Source organism: Melanostigma gelatinosum (genome assembly GCF_949748355.1).
Source record: "Melanostigma gelatinosum genome assembly, chromosome: 19".
Classification (NCBI taxonomy): domain Eukaryota; kingdom Metazoa; phylum Chordata; class Actinopteri; order Perciformes; family Zoarcidae; genus Melanostigma; species Melanostigma gelatinosum.
In genome coordinates this window covers 15,249,803-15,272,853 of record NC_136652.1, presented here as the reverse complement: position 1 = coordinate 15,272,853, position 23,051 = coordinate 15,249,803, and the positions used below count along the sequence as shown (strand labels likewise).

General features: G+C 42.9%; 1 protein-coding gene across 3 annotated transcripts in view; it reads right to left on the bottom strand.

Moving 5' to 3' along the window:
* LOC306793740 (tyrosine-protein phosphatase non-receptor type 14-like) overlaps positions 1 to 20,990 on the bottom strand; it is a 35,014-nt gene extending 14,024 nt beyond the window's left edge. Inside the window, exons 1-6 of one of the 3 annotated variants that reach the window (XM_079291489.1) lie at positions 20,636 to 20,990; positions 10,274 to 10,700; positions 7,642 to 7,817; positions 5,211 to 5,228; positions 4,842 to 4,880; positions 135 to 232 (exon numbers count right to left, since the gene is read on the bottom strand). In XM_079291489.1, coding sequence (XP_079147615.1) covers positions 135 to 232; positions 4,842 to 4,880; positions 5,211 to 5,228; positions 7,642 to 7,817; positions 10,274 to 10,447 — 505 coding nt within the window. In that variant the 5' untranslated portion in view covers positions 10,448 to 10,700; positions 20,636 to 20,990. The remainder of the gene's footprint in view (positions 1 to 134; positions 233 to 4,841; positions 4,881 to 5,210; positions 5,229 to 7,641; positions 7,818 to 10,273; positions 10,701 to 20,635) is intronic. The other 2 variants (XM_079291490.1, XM_079291491.1) reach the window with 2 other exon arrangements.
* Positions 20,991 to 23,051: the final 2,061 nt, after the last annotated feature.

Below are 23,051 nucleotides of genomic sequence, written 5' to 3'. Positions count from 1 at the left end.
AGGTAGTGAAGTCGAGATGACCTGAGAAACTGTGAGTTTGTGCTCACTCTCTCTCTCTTGTGCCGCCCGTCTCCCTCTGGTAGATAATTCACATGCAATGTTTGTTCATGCATGCGTGTGTGGGGGGGTCTTACCTTGCACTGCTAGGCCAGCTAGTCTGATCCCCTGCTCTACTGTGCAGTGGAGACGTCCATCCAACACCTCCTTCTTCACCTGCAGGTAATACTGATACCTTGAGAGCAAAGAAAGAAAGACAGAAAGATTAGCATGCTGACGTTAGCCTTTAGCGGTGGCCAAGTACAGCATTACGGAGTTGCTAACAAGACTGTAGACTCGTAGTCTTGCTGACACTTCATACCACCGAGCCGTTCTACCAGCTAAACTGTACCAAACATCTGACGAGCTGGGTGGTAGCACAGGCACTCTTATTAGCTTTCAGGAACTCACCAGAATTTGGTTGGTGGTGGTTCATGTTATTTTTCCAGCTAGCCACACTGTCTCTGAACGCCACTTATACAAAATCGAGTTGGAAAACATCATGGGTTTCAGTTCAACACAAAGAAAGCAAGAAGAGTTGTGCTCAAGGCGTTGCACGTTAGCAACAGAAGGATCGCAAACATCCAAAGAGACACCACAGAGACGTACTCTTCTGTTTCTGGTTTGTGCAACAGAAAGTAGGCGTCAAGACAGTATTGGCAACAGCGTTAGCCGTTTAAAACAATGCCAGAGAAGCCTGTTGCAGAATCCATGTGAGGAATGAGTGAATCACCTCTATTTGAAATACCAGTGAGTCATTTATGACTTGAGAGGAAAGCCAAATGTATACCAGTAGGGGCTAAACAAAACCGTTTTATAGGTCTGTATATTTTTGTCAAGTGACATGGAGCTGGCACTAATAAGGACTGAGTTTTATCTTAGGTAGGACCGACACAAGCTGGACAAAAGAGCAGTATCATCATTGCAAATGTGAAGCAAACTGGGGACTCTGCGGTTTTGGGCAGTGGTGGTTTTGCCAAGTGTAAGCCGATATGATGACACAGTTCAGATCGCTGAGTCCACTCGCATCGTTCACATAATGTGGTAAAAAAAGTCCCAAAAACCCCAGAGGCTGAAATACACTGAGCTCCTTCAGTTTCTGAACTCCTTTTGTCCAACTGGATGTTTGTCTTTTGGAGAATGGAGTGTGGCCACACAGGAGGAAAGAGAGAATTGTCAGGGTGACCGGGCTCAGCGGCGTAAAAACTCGCACACCGTTTCCTGTTTGTTGCCATGGTGAGTCTTTCCAATGTGGGCTGTGAGACACCTTTTCTGATGTACGTGCACACACACACACACACACACACACGGTCAGAGAGAGCTGTGAGTGCATTAGGCAGTCCATGCCAGAGTACACAGACCTCTATGCGGGAGCTATACGTGCTTAGTCATTCACTCTGTCACACATACTTTTGAGGTAATTCCTCAACAAGTTTTCTTTCCTCTGTCATGTCAGTTGTAAAAGTAGCTCTCACCAATCCTCCACAGTTTAGCTCCCTCTGAACTCATAGTTTCAGAGCTCCATGCCCTCCTCTATGTTCCATACATCTCTCATGTTCATATTCTTCTTCACATTCCCTCCACCACCACTACTACTTCTTCTTCTTTTCTTTTTTGAGCTCCACTCAGCATACTCCCAGGCCTATAATCTGACCCCGCCCTCCTCCCTCGCCCTGTCATTACACCCGTTGGCTAAGCTGCCATTCCGTTTCCGTGGCAACCCCCTAATTAGCCAACCCCAACCTCCGCGGCTGCAGCGGTGGGAGGAGCCTGGTGCGGTATGGAGAGGTGGAGGAGCCTCGCAGCAACACACAAACCCTTCGAATGATTGTGGACTTTGTTTTTTTTTTTACAAACTCTCCATGTTTTCCCAGCGCTCTCCATATGAGGTCCGGGGAGATGTTGAGGTCGGCAGTGGTTGGTTCTTATTCTGAGGTTCAATGATAACAACACGATGGTGTTTACATTTATATATATATATATTTTTTTCTTTTTTTTATATATTATATATTTTTTAATATATATATATATATATATATATATATATATATTTTAATATATATATATATATATATATATATATATTTTAATATATATATATATATATATATATAAATAAATATAAATATATATATATATTTTTATATATTATATATTTTTATATATATATATATATATATATATTTATATATATAGATATATATAGATATATATATATATATAGATATATATATATATATAGATATATAGATATAGATATAGAGGTGAACGGTAAACTGGTTGTAATATATGAACAAGTGAAAGTATAACAGGCTTTTGACCCTTAAAACAACTTTGTCAACTTGTGAACATAAGTTGCATTGGTCTACAGGTTGTGACCTGTTCAACCAAAGGGTGATTTTTCCTCCTCACTTAGTTTCATTGAATACCTTTCAGAGGCCCGAAAAGGGTAAAATTGTTCTGACATTTACAAGAAAATCACACAATTGTCTGTATAGCAGCACAACTAGGCCAAAAATCTACAGGAGGATACGTTATCAGACAAGATAGTACTTAAGTATCACAGTACCAAAGAAAATTCGAATTAGTTGGTAATTAACAGTCTCAAAGGTTGCATAGTCTTGGAGAGCACTCTCTTTTTTTCTATATATGTTTCAAAAGCTGTAACATGTATATTTTCTCCAGCTCTTGATTCTGTTATTTTGTTATTTATCTGGTGATACAAAGTATAATAATGCAAGAACTCTGGTTTACTGGCGAGACAAATAATAAGATTTACTTCGATGAAACAATTATTTCGTCCATCGTTTTTCCTTTCCCATATTGGCGACCTTGTGATACGTTTGTCCTGTTTAATTATAGTATACCCACTAAAACATACAGCGGTGTTGGCTGAACATTTGCTCACTACCTTAGTTGTTGTAGCAACTGTCAGTTTAGAGATGTTTAACTGCAATGAGTTCATTGGATCGTTAGACGATCCCTCATGCTGGTCCTGATAATAAACCTGCATCAGCAGACATTTAAGTTCAACGCAAGTTCAAAGCAAAGCCTTGAGTGATGCATGAGGCTTAAAACAACATCGAAAGGCATCTGGAAAATGTTTGTGTTTGAAATGATCCACATATAATGTCCACATGCTGCATATTGAAGGCTTCAATTACAGGAAGATATACATCCATTTGGAGAGAAGCCACTCGATTTAAGTCAAAGTCTCAATATTGTACAAACATCATAATAATCCTGTCCTCAAATGTGTTTTGCAGACAATGATCATAAGATAAGCCTGTAAAGTTACAGCCACTATTCTCCAACAGTTTACTCGTTGAAAGTCTTTGCCTTTATAATCTACGGCTAAAACTTATCTGACCAGAATCATCTGGAATCTGTATGATCTACAGAACACAACGTCGAAAGCTTTTACGGGACTATTTCTTTGTTAGTTCAGCTTGGAATAGTTGACTCATTTTTCAGTGCTGAAACACGCATCTAAAACACTGGGGCTAATAAACCCAAAACTGTCGACATGGCTAGAAACCAACAGAGATAAGTGAGAGAACATGTGTTCATGTAATTCGGGTGAATCTATCCTTTGAAGAGTCGTTAAAAGCAAATAAAATAACAACGTAATTAACAACTTAATCATGTTCTGGCCACCACTTGTAAACCTGCACATACATGTCCACAAAGACGCCCTAATGATGACACACACACCTGGCACGTATGTCAGGCTGACATCACTATGCTGTAATAACAGGTGAATACACACACACACACACACACACACACACACAGACATGAGGTAGAGCTTTCCTCACTAAGAGTTACTTGTGACTTCCACCATGGCAGAGTGCTCTGCTGGCACTCCAGGCAGCCACACAGGCACAAAGGGCCCTTTATATGCCCACGCATGTTCAAGCCCGCCTCAAGACATGCTGCCAGATGTCCAAGTGGCCCGGACAACAAGCCTGCAAGCATATGTGCATGCATGCATGAATGTGTGTGTACATATGCTTCGACCCCTCCTCCACCACCTCTGCAGTGGGATGACCCTGACCACCCCCTCAACCCTGGATGGGTCCAGACAGCTTGTGTGGGAGGCAGGAGGACTTCACTTTGAAATGTGTTGAATCAGCAAGGGGCACAACAGAGTACAGCTGTGTGTGTGTGTGTGTGTGTGTGTGTGTTAGTGATAACTAGCTGAACAATGCTAGGATTTCAAGGCTGTTGGTGCTGCTACCCTTGGGGGCTGCTGAGGCCAGCTGGCCTCGCTCCGGTCAACAGCTCTCTGTTTAGGTTCCTCACTTTCTCTCGCCTCTTTAACCCTCCTTCATATCAGGGAGACAGAAGGAGCAGAAGGTTTCAAACGCCCACAAAGCTGCACGATGTGTGTGTGTGTGTGTGTGTGGTAAAACAGATAACATCCAAAGAGGTTGTTTTCACAAAGAGAAATAGAAGGAGGTGGTACAGGATATCTACTTACAAGTGAGTAGTATATGGGAGGTAGTCCGGGATTAGTACACAAAGCAGTTTGGGGGTCAAACACGGTGCAACCTACTCTGGATGATACACCCACACACACACACACACACGCATAGACACACACACATACAGTCCAGTAGGTTGTGACCAGTAATGCAAGTAAGGCGTTACTTTGAGTTATATGTTTACATGGATTATTCTGGCTAGAAATGCACCCTACAGATGCAAAGTCAGAGGTCATCCTCTGGTGTTCAACTGCAAAAAACTGAACTTTGTAAAAAAAGAAACAAATAAATAAATAAATAGAGTTTTAGTGCACTTACCAGCAGCATTTATCCGCAGATAGCAGCGTCCCCTTGTTTCTGAGAGACAACGAAAATGTGTAAACTTAAAAACTAAATTAACAATTTGTTTAGTGCAGTGGCTTTCCCCTGATGTCGGCTCAGTGAAATACTATAAAGATGAGTAATCTGTCTCGTGAGCACAGGCCAATGCCAATTATCTCAAAATGAAACGAATCGACACAACATGCAGAAACCTTCTCAGACTAAATTGGATTAAAATGGTAAAAACATGACGTTGTTTTACAAAAACACAATATTGCTTGGTAACATAATTGCCTGATAACTGGATTATTGGTGTAAATATGTAGCGCCGCACCCCCCACACACACACACACTGTAGCCCCCTACCTTGTGTAATTTTCACAGCTGCATGATGAGACGAAGAGAGGGAAAGAGAAACAGATGAATGGATGGACAGGAAGAGAGGGAGATCTAGTATCAGGTTACACATCAGTCAAACACTGAACTTCAAAGACCTGACCACATAATAAAACTCACATTACTTTCTCAGTAAATCTCATTTACTCAGGGGGAGGCTGAGTCAACACTGTCTTTCTGGTTTCTGGCAAGAAGTGAAGATGAATGTTTGTAAAAACCAAGTAACCCGTTTTCTTTTCTAACTGCTGTTACAATGAACAGAAGAGGCATTTTAAACCAAAGGCCTACATATCAGTTGGTAACAAACATTTGATAGTTTGATACAGCGTTTTAATTTTAAAAGTAACTTTCTTTAAAAAAGGGTTTTGTGAAACAGTAAATCAAAGCACTGGCGTCCCATAAACCAAAATCCACTCACTCCTACGCTGTCTGAGCTCACGAGCACCAACGTACTTTTCTATGCGGACACATAAACATGTGTAAGTTACAGCAGAAACATGCAGCGAGCTCAAACCACATAAATGACAAGGTACTAACCCAAAGCCAAGTGTTGCTGCCAAACTTTTACTTTCTCTCACCCCACTTGTCTCCCTTTTCGCCTCTGTCATTCTTTCCCTGAATCCTTCCCCCCCCCCCCCCCCCCCCCCCCTTCCCCAGACCAGGTGTGTAAGGAAAAACAAAGACCTGCTTCACTGGATCTGACCCAAATCAACCTCAACTCAATAAATGATCGATATTTTTAAAAAAAGAGGGCCATCAGTTGTAACCGTTATCATTCCCACGCATTGATGGAGTCCTCAAAATGAAAGGAAAGAAAGTACAAGAGCAAAAGATGCTTTTAAAGATTTGTTCAAACCCTGGGTGATAAAAAGTGTGTTTTGAACTTCATCAAAAAAAGTTGTGAAGATTGTTTTCAACTTGATGTGGAGAAAAAGGGGATGGCTCTTTGTGAACAGCTTGCCTCCGGGAGCGTGTATGTTCTTACAATGTGGTGTATTGTGACTAACTCTTCTGACAGGGCTGCAGCTGGCTTCTGAGAGGATTCTTGGGGGGAGTGTGTGAGGTGTGTGAGGTGAGTGTGTGCGTATGTGTTTTATAAACCAGACATCCCCCCCCCCACACACACACACCCCAGCCCCCTTTACCCCCAGCACTTCTGCTGGGAGGAATGTGTGGTCCGCCTCCTACGCTGGACGGCTGTGCCAACATTCCTGGCAAACAAAAAAAAAAAAAGAGAAAGAGGGAAAGAAAAAAGGAGGACGAAGGGACGAAGAGAAAAGAGAGAAAAAATGTGGGACCGGAGTGATATGGAGATCTGCTCTTGATAAAGGAGCAGGAGTGACACTATATAGAGGGATTGTAAGAGAAAGAGAGGGGGCTTGAGAAAAGAGGCGACCATTGTTCCCTAAATTGCCCCTAAGGCCCCATCATAACCCCTTCAACCCCATAACCCCCATGCACACACACCAAAACAGCCTGCAGGCGTTTCCTGGAATACCATCCCTTTACCGGAGAAGACCCTGACTTCTGTATAACAAACCTGCGGACACACACACACACACACTCACACTCACATATCACACACGCAATGAGTGTAAGAGTATCGGGCCGGTCTCTGATACACGAGGATTTCATTATTTTCTGTGTAAACACAGAAACAGCATGTCCAGTCCCGCCTCTCAACAAAGCAAGGAAATTCAGCAGCGTAAATGGTTAACACACACACACACACACACACCTTAAAACTAAATCTAGCGTCAAAACATCAAGCTGTGACCTGCAATCGACCTTTCCCACATCCAGCAAAGCAGAAGCCGCAAATTCACCAGCTCAGTGAGAAGCAGACCTACGGGGTGTGTGTGTGTGTGCGTGTGTGTGTGTGTGTGTGTGTGTGTGTGTGAGAGAGAGAGTGTGAGAAGGAATCTGAGATGGCAGACTGTCCACTACACACTGACCGCTGGATGCCCTTTTCACAGCCAGCGAACGTGCTCATTCACACTCTTTCTCACACACACACACACACACACACACACACACACACACACACACACACAGCGGCTGATGATCAGACTGAAGCGATTCGTCAATCTTATCTCCAATCTCACGCCTGTCGCCATTTTTCTGTCTCTATTTTTCATCAACATAACTAGCTGGCTCGCTAAGTAAGGAGACGACAGCCCCGTTCGTACTCCCACCTGCTAAAATGTGATCGGTCGCCTTGAAACAGCCATGAGTGGACACACTACTGGACAAATCAGAGACGTGAGCAGCGGTGTTGTAGTACTCGAGATCGGTCTTGGTGCCGAAACTTGGTCTCAAGGACCACTTTTTCACACAAAGAAGACTAGAGTATGTTAGTGTCGGACATTTAAACTGTAAGTGGTGTTTGGAGACCGTTTACCTGGTGGCTTCTTGCTCCAGCCGGGAAACACTGGGCACGTAGAACATCACTCCGAAGAAGAGCAGTGGCTCATTGCCAAACTTGTCCAGCTGCTTCTTGAGGGGTTTCTCCAGCTCCACCCAGCGATGGGCCGGGGCCTGGGTCTTTCCTTGGAACCACAGCCCGAAGTAATGGGTCTGGAGCCGGGGGGGGGGGGGTGGAGGAGGAGAGACAGAGGGAGGAGGTCAGTGTGGTGCAAACGGTCATGGGATGGCGATGACAGAAAAGGAAACGGGACAAGAGGGAAAGGAAAAAGGAGAGGGGAGAAAGCAAAGAAAGGATGAGTTGCGTAAGCTGGATGGAGAGAGATAAAGAGGCGGAAGGGAGGGAGGAGGGATATGGAGGAAATGGCAGTAAATGGGAGAGTATTGGGATGGGAAATAGAGGGTTGTCGGGATGGAGAGAAATGGGTTGAGGAGGGAAATGGGAAATTAGTTGAGAAATACTTTGGAGACAATTGAGCAAAGCAGAGAGGAGATTAGTGAACAGCTGCAGTACAACAAGCACATATTTCTCCTTCAAATCTGATCAAACCTTTGACGTCAACTCGATTAAACTTTAATATTAGACCGGACCCATTGCCGGTAAGACTACCCTGAGAGAACAGGCAGTGATCCCATCTCACTAAATCTCAATAAAAACTAAGACTCTTGTCTTTTATTTTATCTCGAGATTCATCTGCTATTTGAACTTGAAACACAACGCAGCTGAATAAACAGCAGAAACAACATTCACAGATAACAACTCCGGCCTTTTCAAATGAAACAGTTCTTCTAAAACATGCTGTGCCGATTACACACTGGTCCAAACAAGAGCGTGGTTAAGCAGATGAGATGGAAAGTGCCGTTGCTAGTTTGGACCGCAAGAATCAGCAATTATCTCAACTTGGACTAAGAATAGCGATTTGTTTTGGTAACTTGACTTTCAATGTTTCTGATATTCTAGATGCTATACATCCTATAGAAGCCTGTTTTCTATGCAGCTAGGGTAGGTTTCAACATCCTGGTGTTGGCACTGGGATTTTTGACATGTTTCACTCGTCAAAACAAACATCATACTTGCAACATGACACTGCTGCCATTTGCAATCTGTGTGTGAGCAGCGCTCACAGACGGCTTTTGCCACCCGACCTGAGATTGTCTCAGAAATAAAAGATCTCACAAAGTTTGTCAAACAATTTTTTTTTTTCACAGAGTTAGACCGATGCAACTCACAGCTAACCCTGTAATTTAGTATAACAACGACGTTTCATCGGTGTGTGTATGTACGTGTCCTATCACGAAGAGGTAAGCACACCTGTTCTGTCCGCGTGCTTTGACTCTACTCTAATGAAAGTTGTAAAGCTGCAGCTGCAAGAGCACACACACACACACACACATGCAAACAGACACACACTCAAGGCTTCAGGTACATCAATAAAGATGAAAACAACAAATGCAGATGGACACACACATTCTGAAAGTGTCCTCAAATGGTGTGTGCATGCATGGGGGCAGACGCCGGCTGAAGCTTAGGCGTCACATCACCTTATTTATGACATCGCTGACACCTGGCAAATACCACAACACGGCGTGAGTACGCACGTGCACACCGCTCCTCTGTCTCACTTTGTCAATCAGTCTTCAACCAAACACCACATTCATTCTGCAATCTGTGAACAAACGGCCCTTTACACACGCAAAACAACTCCATCTACCAACAATAGGCCCCGTGCAAAGCTACATACCTGTGTGAGCACAGAGCAAGGCGGCGGTTTAAACCTTGATGTAGGAAACGAGGGAACAGAAAGAAAGGGATAAGAGAAAACACACAGAGAAAGCATGGACAGGGGGGGGGGGGAAGCAGGACAGGGGGATGAGCAGTATCTCTTTATTCTGCAGAGAAGAGGACAGAGGTAGCCACGCTTCGTTAGAGACGGCCAAGGACCCCGCAGGAAGGGGACAGCAGAGGGCAGGGAGACACACACAGGGTGTGGGGAGAGACGTGTGGCCATCACACACACACACACACAATCCCTCTCTCAAACACACACACACACACACAATCTGACAATGCATTCAGAAATGCTTGAAAGTATTTTTATCTGTGCATGGTCGATGTGGGTGATTACCAACTGTTTGGTGATTTGACAACAAATACTTTGAAATATGATTTTTTTTCTTTCTATTGTTAGATTTTTGCAACAAGTTGATGAAGCGCCTTGACTTATCAGGGATTTCCTTTTTGCTTGATTAGCAAAAAAAAAATTTTTTCCCCAGAAAAGGACGTATAGGACCCTATGTCAATATTGTCCAACCCTACTAATATCTGTTGAAGCTGCCTACAGATGATATTGTATATCAACATTAAATACCATGACAATTCGATCATTTGTAAGCCCTAAACATGTCAACGTGTCCCTCAGCATTGTGTTCTGTGATACGGTGATAAACTCATCTTGCCTTTACGTGTGTGAATGAAGAAATGACACAGAACCGATACAAAAAACGGAAAAATTGTACTGATTGCAAGTACAAACCAACCAACTATCAGCTGACATATCAGTCCAACACAGGCATGTACGTGGGTCACATAATGAAAGACTCCTCCTCACCTCCCGTAGCTCCAGCCTCTGGGCCACCGCCTCCAGACATTCCTGTCCCGTACTTTCCACTGACAGAGTGCATTCAATCACATTGCTGTCCAGCAGGCGAATCCGTGTCACAAAGTAGTTCTTGCTCAGGACGTTGTAGCGCCGTGTGCGCCGCAGCTTCAGCCGGAAGGGCATGGCTGGCAGGAAGTCACAGCTGAGTCAAAGGGTCAAAAGTCACTTGGCAGCAAGGAAGCAGAGAGAGAGAGCGAGAGAGAGAGAGAGAGAGGGGTGGGCAGGCTCTATGACCTGGCCGCTGCCCTCCTCACTCTTGCGCGACGCCAGCCGCACCACCGGGTGGAAAGATGCACCCTGGCAAGGCTCTGGCCCATTCCCAAAGATGTCCGGAGGGGAGGAGGAGGACGATGAGGAAGAAGAGGATGAACGGGTGCTGCAAGAAGAGACGACAAAGAGATGGATTAGTCAACTAGAAACTTGAAAAATATCTACTGACAGTTTTTTGTAGTCTCTTTAAACTTTCAGCTATGAGCCGACAGGGACGCCGAAACTACATGTTGCTCTCATCGGTAAACTCCTATCACACCTTCCAACATCATATTTTTCACCCACCTCCCATAAACAACACACAAACAAAAAAAAACAGACAAGCCTGGCAGAATCACCGGCGAAAACAGCAGCAGCAGCGGTGCCACAATGTCAGCAGAGGCAGGAATCACACGGAAGCAGACAGCTTTATCCTATAGTTATGGCAGCTGCTCTCTCTCTCTCTCTCCAGCCCCATGAGGCCCAGCGTCGGGCAAAGCTGGGAGACAGAGGCAGAGATGTAAGGCTATGGATGAATGGACATCAAACAGCCGAGCGCAGACATGCATCTGAACCCGGCAGCTGGCTTTGAGGAACTAATGGAGCTCCTAAGTCTCATATCTGCCTGTGTGGGAGGCCTTTCCTTTCCTTTTTATCTCCCCGCTACGTCTCTCTGCCCGACAGACAGCAGCACAGTGCCAGACATTGAAGCGTACAGGGTTGTAGTGTGTAGGATCACACGCATGCGGTGGTGGCACAGATGCTTTCACAGACGCACTGTTTGTTAGCCACTGCCACAAAACAGAAAATGACAATTTATGTTGTCAATAAGAAACTCGTAAAACTGTTAATTACTCCAACAAAAGTTCAACATTATGAGGAAAGCAAACCAACACACACACACACACACACTGTGGTTTTAAGGTTGAGACAGGTCTTTGGAGAACACTTTGAACACATCTCTGGGTTAGACATCAGTTCTTAACTTTCATGTCTTTGACGAGGACATAGCTTTGAAGTAAAGCACACACAAACACAAGTATATTTACTATATTTATACAGTCACTTTTCTAGTATACCGTGTATATATATAGTACGCAACACTGAGGCAAACCACAAAAACCTTTCTCCCAGATTAAAACCTGAGCCCCCAAGGAATAATGCTGATGTCAATGGAAATGAATTGAGATTGCTAAAAGCGGTGTCATTTTAAGGGTGGTGGCCACTTTGTAGCCTTGTTAGACCGGAACTACTATACACCACGGAACCAAAAGGAAAAAAAACAACCTCTTCTCCATAACAAATCCGGCAAACCATTATAAAAACATCAGGAAAGTGCATGAAAATGAATTGAATGAATGCAAGAGGGGGAAAAAAAACACACACACACACACACACACACACACACAAGCAGAAAGATGAAAAGACCAAAATACAGCACGACAATGCGCCAGTGATCAGGAGAGGAGAAAAGGGGGGGAGGAGTAGAGAGGGAGAAGGAGGAGGAGTAAAGATGGAGTGATGGATGTGTTGCTTCTTGTCCCGGGCTTCAGCAATGTGCTGTTGATAGTCAGCTTGGACCCCGGCCCAGATTCCTCTCTGCCCTGACTGGAAAAACAGAGCACACCTGACGCAAGTATGCACCACAAGGAGGGAAAGTGTGTGCGTGTGTGTGTGTGTGTGTGTGTGTGCGTGATAAGGCTGAGTGAGCGGGAGAGAAAAGACACAAGCGAGTGAGTCTTGAATGAAAAGGCTACAAACTGCTGATTTACAGCCGTGTTGTTCGGTTCCATTTGAATCACACTCGTCTTTTGAAACAGCCGAGCCCCTTCGGAAGCCGTAACACATTCCTTACTCCTGAATGCATCTGAGACAGATCAATGTAAGTGGCATCATCTTGGTTTTTTTTTTATTGGGCGTTCATGCCAACACACACACACACACACACACACACACACACACACACACACAGGGCAAGCCACAGCAAGTGAATAAGTGGGCTACAATGGGTGAGTGAAATAACTTTAGGATATGTGATCCCACTCGCCACCTGACCCAGACCACAGCCCCTCTGGCCCTCCCCTCGAGCTCGGGCTTAGGGGAAGTGACATCACAGGTTGGCGGTAAAACCTCCTAAAAATGCCTCAACAAACGTTCCCAAGCACACAGGCCCTGCAAGATCACTGTCAACAAGCCTACAGACGCAGATAAACACACAGGGACACAAATAACGACGCATACTTTCACTGTGTAGTGTACAAACATAGATATGCATGAACAGAGCACACCACAAACACACACAGAATCATCCACACACACCAGGTTCATCAGAGGTTAGCCAAAGGACCAGACAGCAGTTAGTGCAACTCTAAAACTAGTAATCAGTGACATGGTTGGAAGTGTGTGGTTGAGTAAAACCAGACAGACAGACAGACAATAGCTGAGGACCGAACCCACTCCTCGACACAAAAAAAAAACGCTGCCTCAACGCCGCTACAGAGCAAAAGCAACAGTCTCTCCCGACCTTCGTGTTTATTTCCAGCTTGCAAAAACGGCGTACACGTATATGAATTTGCACATTGTAATTTTGTGGCATGGAGAAAACGAGAGGGAAAAGGGTTGTTTTTCTTTTTCAGGAAAGCAAGCTTTGGCTAAATATATACGAAACCATTCCCATCTTTTGTTGTGTTTCTTCTTTATCCCCTCTAGACTAGTGTGGTCAGGGGCATAAAGGTGAAAATAAAAAAAAGACAGAAGATCTTTTTTTACTGTGTATGCTTTAACCACATTACCACAAATATATCATTTCTTCAGCACTGTTTGCAGACACTTGTGCGAAGACTGGATTTTAAAAGTTGACTCTGTCAAATAAACTTGTAAATAAGTCGTTTCCAGAATGTTCTAATTGGCGTAGTTGCTGAAGTGTCTTTGGCGGGCACAAAGAGGGGTCAATCATCATAGACGGTAGTTGTTGACATGCTGACTGACCATTGGCTAAACTCCAAAAAAGCAATTGTCCAATCAATGCTTAGCAACTGTAACAGCAGGGCAGACCTGTCAAACTTCCTGCACATGCCGTAGCGGTGTGCATTGTGTGATAGCAACACCAATATAGCATTTAAAGAGTTTCAGAGGTAGTCTTTTCTTTTATCCCTAAACCAAAACAGGAGCAAGGAAGCGTAAAGAAACGATTAAACTGTATGTTTATCTGTGCTTACATGAGCTGCAGCCATTAGCATGTCCAGTAGGAAGTAACACCAGGTCACTACCAACAGTAGTATGTAGGCGTTACCTTCTGGGCCAGAGAGCACAACATTAACTACCTGCTTTTGTCCACCTCTGTCTGATATAAAAGGTTTCATTGTTTCCAAAATGACAAAGATATGAATTGGGAACTCTTCCCCAGTTGTTGTTGTGAACTGCGCGCTGTGCCGTGCGGGAACCGGGAGCTTGACAGGTGTTGCAACAGTGAGGAATGGGATCAGGGTTTAACAGTCAGTTGAAGTTATGAGTTGACAGCTGACAAAAGACAGATATAAAATCAGGTAAATAACTATGTTGACACAGGTTTCACCCTCAGGGTCTGATGTTTTGTAGCCAGTCATCTTTCTGCTGAAGTATGGTACTATGGAATGACTTTTCCCACCGAACAAAAGAATGTCCCTCTGTAAAATGTTTTAAAAGATGCTTAAAAGAACATCTAATTGCTGTTTTGTAAGTTTGTTTATGTGTTAGTTTTCATGTCTTTCTTGTTTTAGCTGTTATATTACACATGCACACACACACGCTCACTCACACAATTACATTATTATATATTTTTTCCTTTTCTTTCTTTCTTTCTTTGTTTTGTTGTAATGTAATGTCTTATGCATATTTTATTTTTTCTTTGTAATTTTGTAAAATTTTATTATTATATAGGTGGAGGCTTCAAATAAGCCAAGTTGGCTTTCTGTCTCTTCCTGCACTGTGATTCATTTATTTCTTGGTTTGTTTGATTATTTTAAATTTTGTTGTTTGAATTGTGCAAAAATAAATAACTCTAACAAAATAACTCCAACAAAAAAAAAAAAAAAGAAGTCAGGTGCGGATTCGGCACACATGGGAGAATTAACCAAAACCAAAACAACCGTGGCAAACAACCAGAGATGCAGCATTACGCAAGAAAACGACTGCAACGGCCACAGAAAATCACCTGAAAGTTGACTTAAATAATGACTTTTACACTGACACAAAGACTAAATACAATTCCCAAGCATCTGCACAGTAACAGAGCTGCTGGTCTGGGTGCTCCGTCTCTCTCAGGGCAGCCCGTCTGTCACTTTGCTCCATTCACGTCCACACAATAGCGGGAACAAAACAGCACTTTGTCGCCTACTGCTAAGACCATTAGACGCAGTCCGCCAAGAGCTGAGGACGCAAGTGTTGCGTGTGTAACTCAATCAATCGGATCTCTGATGCTTGTCTCTGTCTGAAATAGCAACACCACCCTCTGTCCTCCTCCCCTCCTGTTACACATGAGCGCTGTAGCAAAACAAAGGGGTTAAGTGCTTCACAGCTCGTAACTTTACTCTTCCTCCAGCGGACCCTTTTTTCACTGTTCGGCCTACGAGCTTAAACCAGGCCTGGATCACATAGTAGGAGTTCCAATCAAAAGATGATTTAAAGTGAATGTGCTCAGGAGGCTTTTTCTGACAAATGATAGATATTTAATGAAGTATCATAGACAGCTTAGAAAATATTGACATTTAAGAGTGTGGAAGTACTACATTTTGGGTTTTTTTGCATAAGAGATGACTTAAAAATCAATGATCAATGTAGTTGCCATTATACATTAATCATTTAGAACAAAAAATGTTGAAAATAGTGAAGAGTACATTATTAAATTGCTTTTCATATCCGACTAACCGTCCAAAACCGACAGAATTTCAATTGTATAAAATCAGAGCAAATTCTCACATTTTAAAAGCAGGAACTAGAGAATGTTTGGCTTTTTATTTTTAACAATGACTTAAAGACCAATCCAAAATAACAATTATTGTTGACTAACCGTGTCAAATCAGAGAATCTGCAGTCACACAGACGACTCCTAACGGGACTATTTTTTCTACTGCATGTACGGTGTGTGTCTAAGAACTTAATTGTTGTATTGTCATATCTGGTGACCAACCAGAGCCAGAACATAAGAAAACATCTTCTCCGAAACAGACAGATTTGGTATCATGTTTCCCCCCAAAAAATCTTCTTAGGACTTTGATCCTCTTTTTCCCCACTGGCGAGATGTTTTGGGGTAATAAGGCTGTGAAGTCTGCACACATTCCTGGATACAAACAGCCGAAGTCTGTCTGAGAAACAGCAGATACTGGGAGCCGACCCTGGATCAGACTTGACCTGACTGAACCTTGCTGCCCAATCCACCGGGCAGTAAAACACAAACTGTGTAATCTTTTGCTCAATGAGAAAAGACCCAAACAGTAGATGAACATGCCTCCGCTGTACATGGCAATCGTTCTCCCAGCATGCCTCAGGGGCAGAAGGACACTCCATCAGGGCGCTCTGTTATCTGACACTCTGGCCATGCATGTGTGTGTGTGTGTACTTTCATTCTTTAAAAAAACACACAGAAGACTATGCCTTTACGTTTCCTCGACTTAAAAGGAATGAACTTAGATTTTCCATTATATACTTTATGCTTGCTTCCACACAGTCCTGCACACACACACACACACACACACACACATATATATATATATATACACACACACACACACGACGTACCGTCTGTCACATACAAACATCAGCAGCTGCAAACAGATGGTGGAGCCAGGCGGTCAGACAGTGTGTTTCTAACAAGCGCATCTGTTTCCTCACTTTCCAGCTCTCTTATTTTCCTCTCTCTCCATCTCTGAGACAAAGACACAAACACACACACACACGTTGTCTCTACTACATGAGAGCACAGCGACGGTTACAAACACACAGCGCAGAGTGTTCGCACAGAGGTGACATCCAGACAGTGAAGGAGCCTCGTCTGTAGCTTGACACAGTCTCTCTCTCTCACACACACACACACACACACACACACACACACACACACACACACACACACACACACACACACACACACACACACACACACACACACACACACACACACACACCTTCAATGTCTCCCCATCTATCTCCATCACACACACACTTCTGCACAGATCAAGGGGTTAAACTGGAGGTAGAAATGATCAAAGCCTCCCTTAAAAAGGTTAAACTAAACTCGCATATATTTGATTTTTTTAAATTCATTAAGCAGCTGAGTTTACAGACATTTCACACTGTGAATATCTGCTACCATCAAACAATGCAACATCAAGTCCTATTTGAAAATGGCATGCATTTAGGATTGTTCTGAAAACATACACGATGTCTTGCATTTGCAGACGATAGCTTGGCCTGAAATCCTGATTCAAGGCCCATGTGCTTTGTATGTTGCTTGTTCCTTGTACCCTCCTGTGCAAAAAGAGGAATCTATTCATAGTTTGGTACCCGACTGAGTGTTGAGGAAGATGGAGCTCAAACATTTTTGCAAAAACTGAAGGTCTTACATTGGGGATGCAACGATTCAGCTTTTCAGGCCTGATAGCAACACCTGTACTTTCTTACAAATGCAACAGTTGATGGACAGAGTTATTATGACTGTAGACAGAAGTATGAGACATGAGGGTGTGCAATGACAAAATCACTACAAATCTCCAAAATCTAAAAAGATGCTGCATTATTTGATCTGCTCCGGTCTCCATAAAAAAAGGTGAATGACGTGATTTTTTAACATTATTGATCGTGAATGTGTGAAAGAGGGACACAGCTTAACACAGTGGTTGCAACGATGACGTAGCGCTGCCAACTCATCCTGTGGCAGTGAAAACTGGGAGATTGATGACATGGAAGGCAAGGAGAGTTTGGAGATAGGATTGAGAGAAAGAGTGCAGTGAGTGTCCCAACACACGGTTGAGAAAATAAAGGCTCAAGATAAGCGAGGATATGTGGAACGGGGCATGAAGGGGAGAAGAAGTGCAACAGCGGTGTTTCTCGGGCTCTTATCATGTTGGTACAGTTGGTCAGGATGAGAGGGGGGTGGGGGGGGGCTGAAGGGAGGATGGAGCGAGGGAGTGACGGAGAGCGAGGCTGATAGCGGAGGCTCTCTCCACCTCAACAACAGAAACACAGGACCATCAACCGTCGGGCCACCGCGTCTGTTCCAGCCAAACCGCGGTGCTGTTCACATTTTCCATGCCCCCCCCCTCCTCCTGGGAACCACATCACACTCACACAGCCATACGCACAAACTCCAGACACACACGCTCAATCACCAAAAAGCCACCGAGTGTTTTCTCACAGCTGAACCCAGAGGCACCAACACTAACAGGGGACCTCAAGGGAGTTTACAGGCCTGTGAAAGCAGCAACAGTTTGCTACTGCTTACATCCGGCTGTATACAACACACATAATGGCCGTGAGGGAAGGAAAAACTCACACGTTTTTAAACTGGAGATCAAATGGAAAATGTCTCTGCTTTATGCTCTATTGGGAGAAAAGAGAAGTGGGCTCAATCGCATACATACTTCCTCACAAAATGCTCAAAAGTCATCGGAGAGCGAGGGCTCTGACCTTGTTTTAAGGGGGGCGGGGCCAGCAGTGATTGGCTAGCACCTGGAAGGTGCCGATGGTGGAGTGTGGGAGAGTTGGGCGAGTCGCAGCATGCCGTCTGCTCTGTTGTTGTCAGCCGGGCTGCCAGAGAGCACAGCACTTACACAACTCTGACAAAAGCATCTCGGCAAGTCTCAATACACTCAATAAACACACACACAAGTTGCTGATTACAGTCACAGACATTAACCCAGTTTGCACATCATTGTGTTTGACATTGTTTCATATTATTAGTGTGACTTTTTTATGAATATGTGCTTAAATACCGCTTTTCCTAAAACTGAGATTAATATATTATTTATATGAATGGCTATTTGTTTTATGATTAGACTGTGACACTGCTACAACTGACATGCCAATCACGAGGAATAATTGCATTAACGGCTGCAACTCATTAGCAATTAATTGATTGTAAAATGTCAGAAAAAGGTGAAAAATGCCCCTCACAATATCATACAGCCTACAGTCTTAAAGTTGCTTGTTTGGGGCGAACAACAGTCAAAAAACAGAAATATATTTAATTTACAATGATGAAAATAGGAAACCCTTACATTGGAGATGCTAGAACCACCACATTTTGGGCAATTTAGCTTTATCTAAAGATAAAATAATCCATTTCTGTGAAATCTGAATTAGTATGTGCTTATTATTAATTTAGAAAACGTCACTGTGTAGAATATCTCAATACAGGATTTCATCCCGCTATTCAATTGAAAGACGATCAATTATCATAACACATTATCACCCTGTCCATATTAAAGGGATGGAATTAGGCTTTAGGATGATATATATATATATATATATATATATATATATATATATATATATATATATATATATATATATATATATGAATGATATATTATGACAAATCTATAACAATAAAAGGTTTGCAAAAGTTGCCTTTCATAATTTATTTCAAAAACCTTTTGCATCACAACTTGAGATCTTCATTTCATCAGGAAGTCATTCACGAAAGAAAGACACTTGTCTTTTCTCTGCAGAAAGACAAGATAACCACGATATGACTTTGAAGGAATCCTGTACATTTCTTGGCCTTCAGTTAAACTGCTACGACAACAACAACAATAACCTTTGTCCCTCCCTCTCTTCCTGACCAAAATGAAAGCTGTTTGCTCCACAAATGGCCTCATGACCATTGGCTACACAAACAATAGCCACTTTTCCTTTTATATGCAGGCTTGCATTATGCAGTAAACACTTTATAAACAAGTGTTTACTGCATAATGCTGCACATAAACAAAACATGCCTTCGGGATGTTTTCAAATAAGACAGAACAGGACGTGGACGGCAACATTCCTTTGTGGGAGGAATTAAAAACATTTATTCGATATTGAACCCTCTCGTCCTCTTAAACTAGCCTCACGGTGAGGTGAGGAGAAGCATGGATGAAGGCGGAACCTACAACTCTGACTTTTGGTTCTTTAAATTCTCCACCAGTGTTTTAAAAGTGGTGTGTACTCCCAAGCCACTTGCTCTGGCACCATATAATTTACACAGCATGCCTTTGAGCTTATAAAGACAGCCAGATGTGTATGTATATGTGTGTGTGTGTGTGTGTGTGTGCGTGTGTGTGTGCGTGGCCTACGCCTCCTGCAGCTATGCTATATTTGCCTTTACATAACTCTCCTCTTTTCTTTTTTACAGTAATGGATGCTCGTCCAAGCTGCATGTCCAAACACATCTTTTTAACATACTCTCACACAAACATTGATGCTCAGTGCGCACACAGGGTGTGAGCAGGGCAAACAAAAGTGGTAATGACATCATCACCAGGCTCATTTAACCCATCACGTAAAGGCCATAAGTCACCTCTGAGACGCACGCGTGGGTATGCACCCCCTCAGTCTCTTGTTCCTACCTGAGCGACTCCATGCATCGTCCACTAAAAAACAGGTCAACAAGCTTCTGTTGATGCAGGTTGTTTTCAGTGTACACTAGTACTAGTAGTAGTAGTAGTAGTAGTACTAGGATGTTGATCATCCAGGTGGTGTAAACTTGTGCGCATTTGCATCAGTTCTTCAGTTACCTCAGTCCGCATCCTATCTAGAGGATCGGGGGCCCGATCTGTATTTTAATGTATGTTTATCTGGAGGAGGAGGAGGAGGAGGAGGAGGAGGACGACGGGGGGGGGGGGGTTAGCATGAGAATATTTGTGATCCCCTGTCTGCCCTACGTGGCCCAGCCATTTGGCCTACATTTGCTCGTTGAGGCTTAAGAAAAAATAGTTTTCCCCTACTCCAAGAATGTTTCGAGGTTTTGGAAACAACCAAAAGCAAAACAAACTTCTCTCCTGGAGGAGATTTTTTTTTCTTTTTTCTTTATGCAACAAGACAACTCACCCTTAAATCCTGCGCTACATGCCGTTTTCTGCTCCCCCCCGCTGGAGAAACTCCTCTTTGCTCGAAGGCGTTGAAGCTCACAGCGAACAGAGAATATTCCACATGTCGTGTTGTTCTTCGGAGTACGGTCCCAATGTAGAAGAACGGAAACTCAAAAGAAACTCTTCAATCACACGAGCGCAACAAAGTCGCAAACTCACTCCTGTCACTGCGTTGACTCCCACGTTTTTGTTTTTTTGTCCGTTTTCTTTTGTTTTTTCGCGGAGCACAAAAGTCCTGAAAAAAAAGAGTTAGAAAAAGTTGCTTAACTCGGCCGTGGATGGGTACGACGTGGTCTTCTTCTCGCGTATAGGGACTTTGGTATGTTTATAGTAGTGGTCCCTGTAGCCCAATGGAGGAGTTCAGGACAGGGGGAGAGAGTACCACACGCTGCATTCAAGAGCAGCAGGAAATATTGGAATCTGGAGCTTCCGTGTAAGGAGGCGTAAAGCAATGGTTCGGGACCCTCTTGGAGGGTCGCATAAGAAACCCCAAGGAGCCACAAGAGGATAAAGGATAGTGAGGAAGAAAATACATATTTCTGAATGTATTGGATTTTCATACTTTTCTTTTGCTTCATTGGTAATTAATGGATATTGTTTTGGCTTTGCCTACAAATCAGCCTCAGGAAAAAGGCTAAGATAAGGAAATTCCCATGAGACTGCATCACCGGGGAGACCGTGTGCCAAGTTTTGTTTTAAGACAAGCCAACAGAGCTGGAGACACTTGTGTGATTTGACATGTAAGAGGAGTTACACAGAAACTTCCCTAAAGTCATAGTTTGGCATTTTAGGATATAGCCTTCTAATTTGGACACTTTGTTAACTAATGTTTACTAATTATCTGGCTTTACAGGTGCTGGTACTTTGATTTTGTTTATATTGACAGAATCAGATTAGCTGATTGACCTTGTTTCCGTCTGTATGCTAAGCTAAGCTAACTGGCTGCTGGCTGCAACTTCATATTTAGCATATTAAATATCAATAGGTATTGATATTTTCATCTAACTGTCAGCAAGCAAGTGAAAAAGTTATTTACCAAAACCCAAACTATATGTATTTTATTTTTATTTTATTCCCACTCTCACACTATTATACATCAGCAAAACTCCATGCTGTTAATTGGTCAAAAGAAAGCAAGTTTACAACAACAAAAAAGGCTGTGGTGGAAAAATATGTCGGCACAAACATGTTGATTATCTTCACTAAAACAATTATAAAGTGCGAAAAATCCCTACATAGAGTAGAGCTCAAAAGTCGCAGCCATGTGAGGGACCATGAAGGCAGCATTTGGTCCAGATGCCGTCCCCTCCGCTCTGACATCAGACCGGAGGAATCTGAGGAATGCTGGGCTCCTGGGAGAAGTCCTCCTCGTTTAATGGTTTTACAGGGGCCACAGAGGTGACTAAACGTCGAACAAAGGAGGTCCCCTCACATATTTATGTCCCCCCCCTTTGTGCCTTTTGGCCGGGGATGAGTTACAGCCACGGTGGGGCAATTTATTTGCATAACATACATTTTTACAACATGTTGGCTTTAGTGGGCTATGCATAGGCAAATTTATTTCAAACAATATATCGTTTATTTTTAATAATTTTATGTAAACTTACAGTAGGAAATACAAGTAGTATATCTTATGTGGTAAGTAAAGGTCCATATTTCCCTTGTTCACGCAGGTGCCGCCAAATAATGCCATTTTCTGATTTGTATTTGAACCTTTATTTAGTTAGTTTAGTTCATTATATATCTCTTATATACCAGGCTTCAAAAACCCCTCATGTCGAATTGACCTCTATTCTCAGTGATGGATCTGTCCCTGTAGTTAGTAGTTTTAGTATAACAGTAAAGTAGGTAAGTAAGTAGATATTTATCATTGACATTTTGTATATATGGTCGTACATACTGCTGATCATTTGTTGCTGTAATAATTTAATGTTTCTATTTTCATAACGCTGCCTTAAACTGAAACTAGTCATCTCTAAGTAAAATGTCATTTAATGTGCTGCTGAATACTGTCACCCACTTGCTGTCCTGCTGTTATGAGACCTCGGTAGAGTCCACAGTGGTCTCATTATACCTTTTTCAAAGCAAGCTATAAATACCACAGCACATGATAAATCCCTGTATCATGCAAGGGGATCACTGGGATGTTTAATGGAGCCACAGGAGAGTGAAAAATACAAGAAATAAGAAAGTACCTTCGAGTTTATTAGATGGGTATTTAATGTTCTGTTTGCGATGAGGGTGATGTTCAATATGAAAAGATATTTAACTCATTGTGATTCTCGGAAGTTATTCTTCAGCACTTATTTAGTTGAAAACAAATGTATATTGTGAAAAATACTCATATTCAACAACCAACGATAATAATTGCTTTG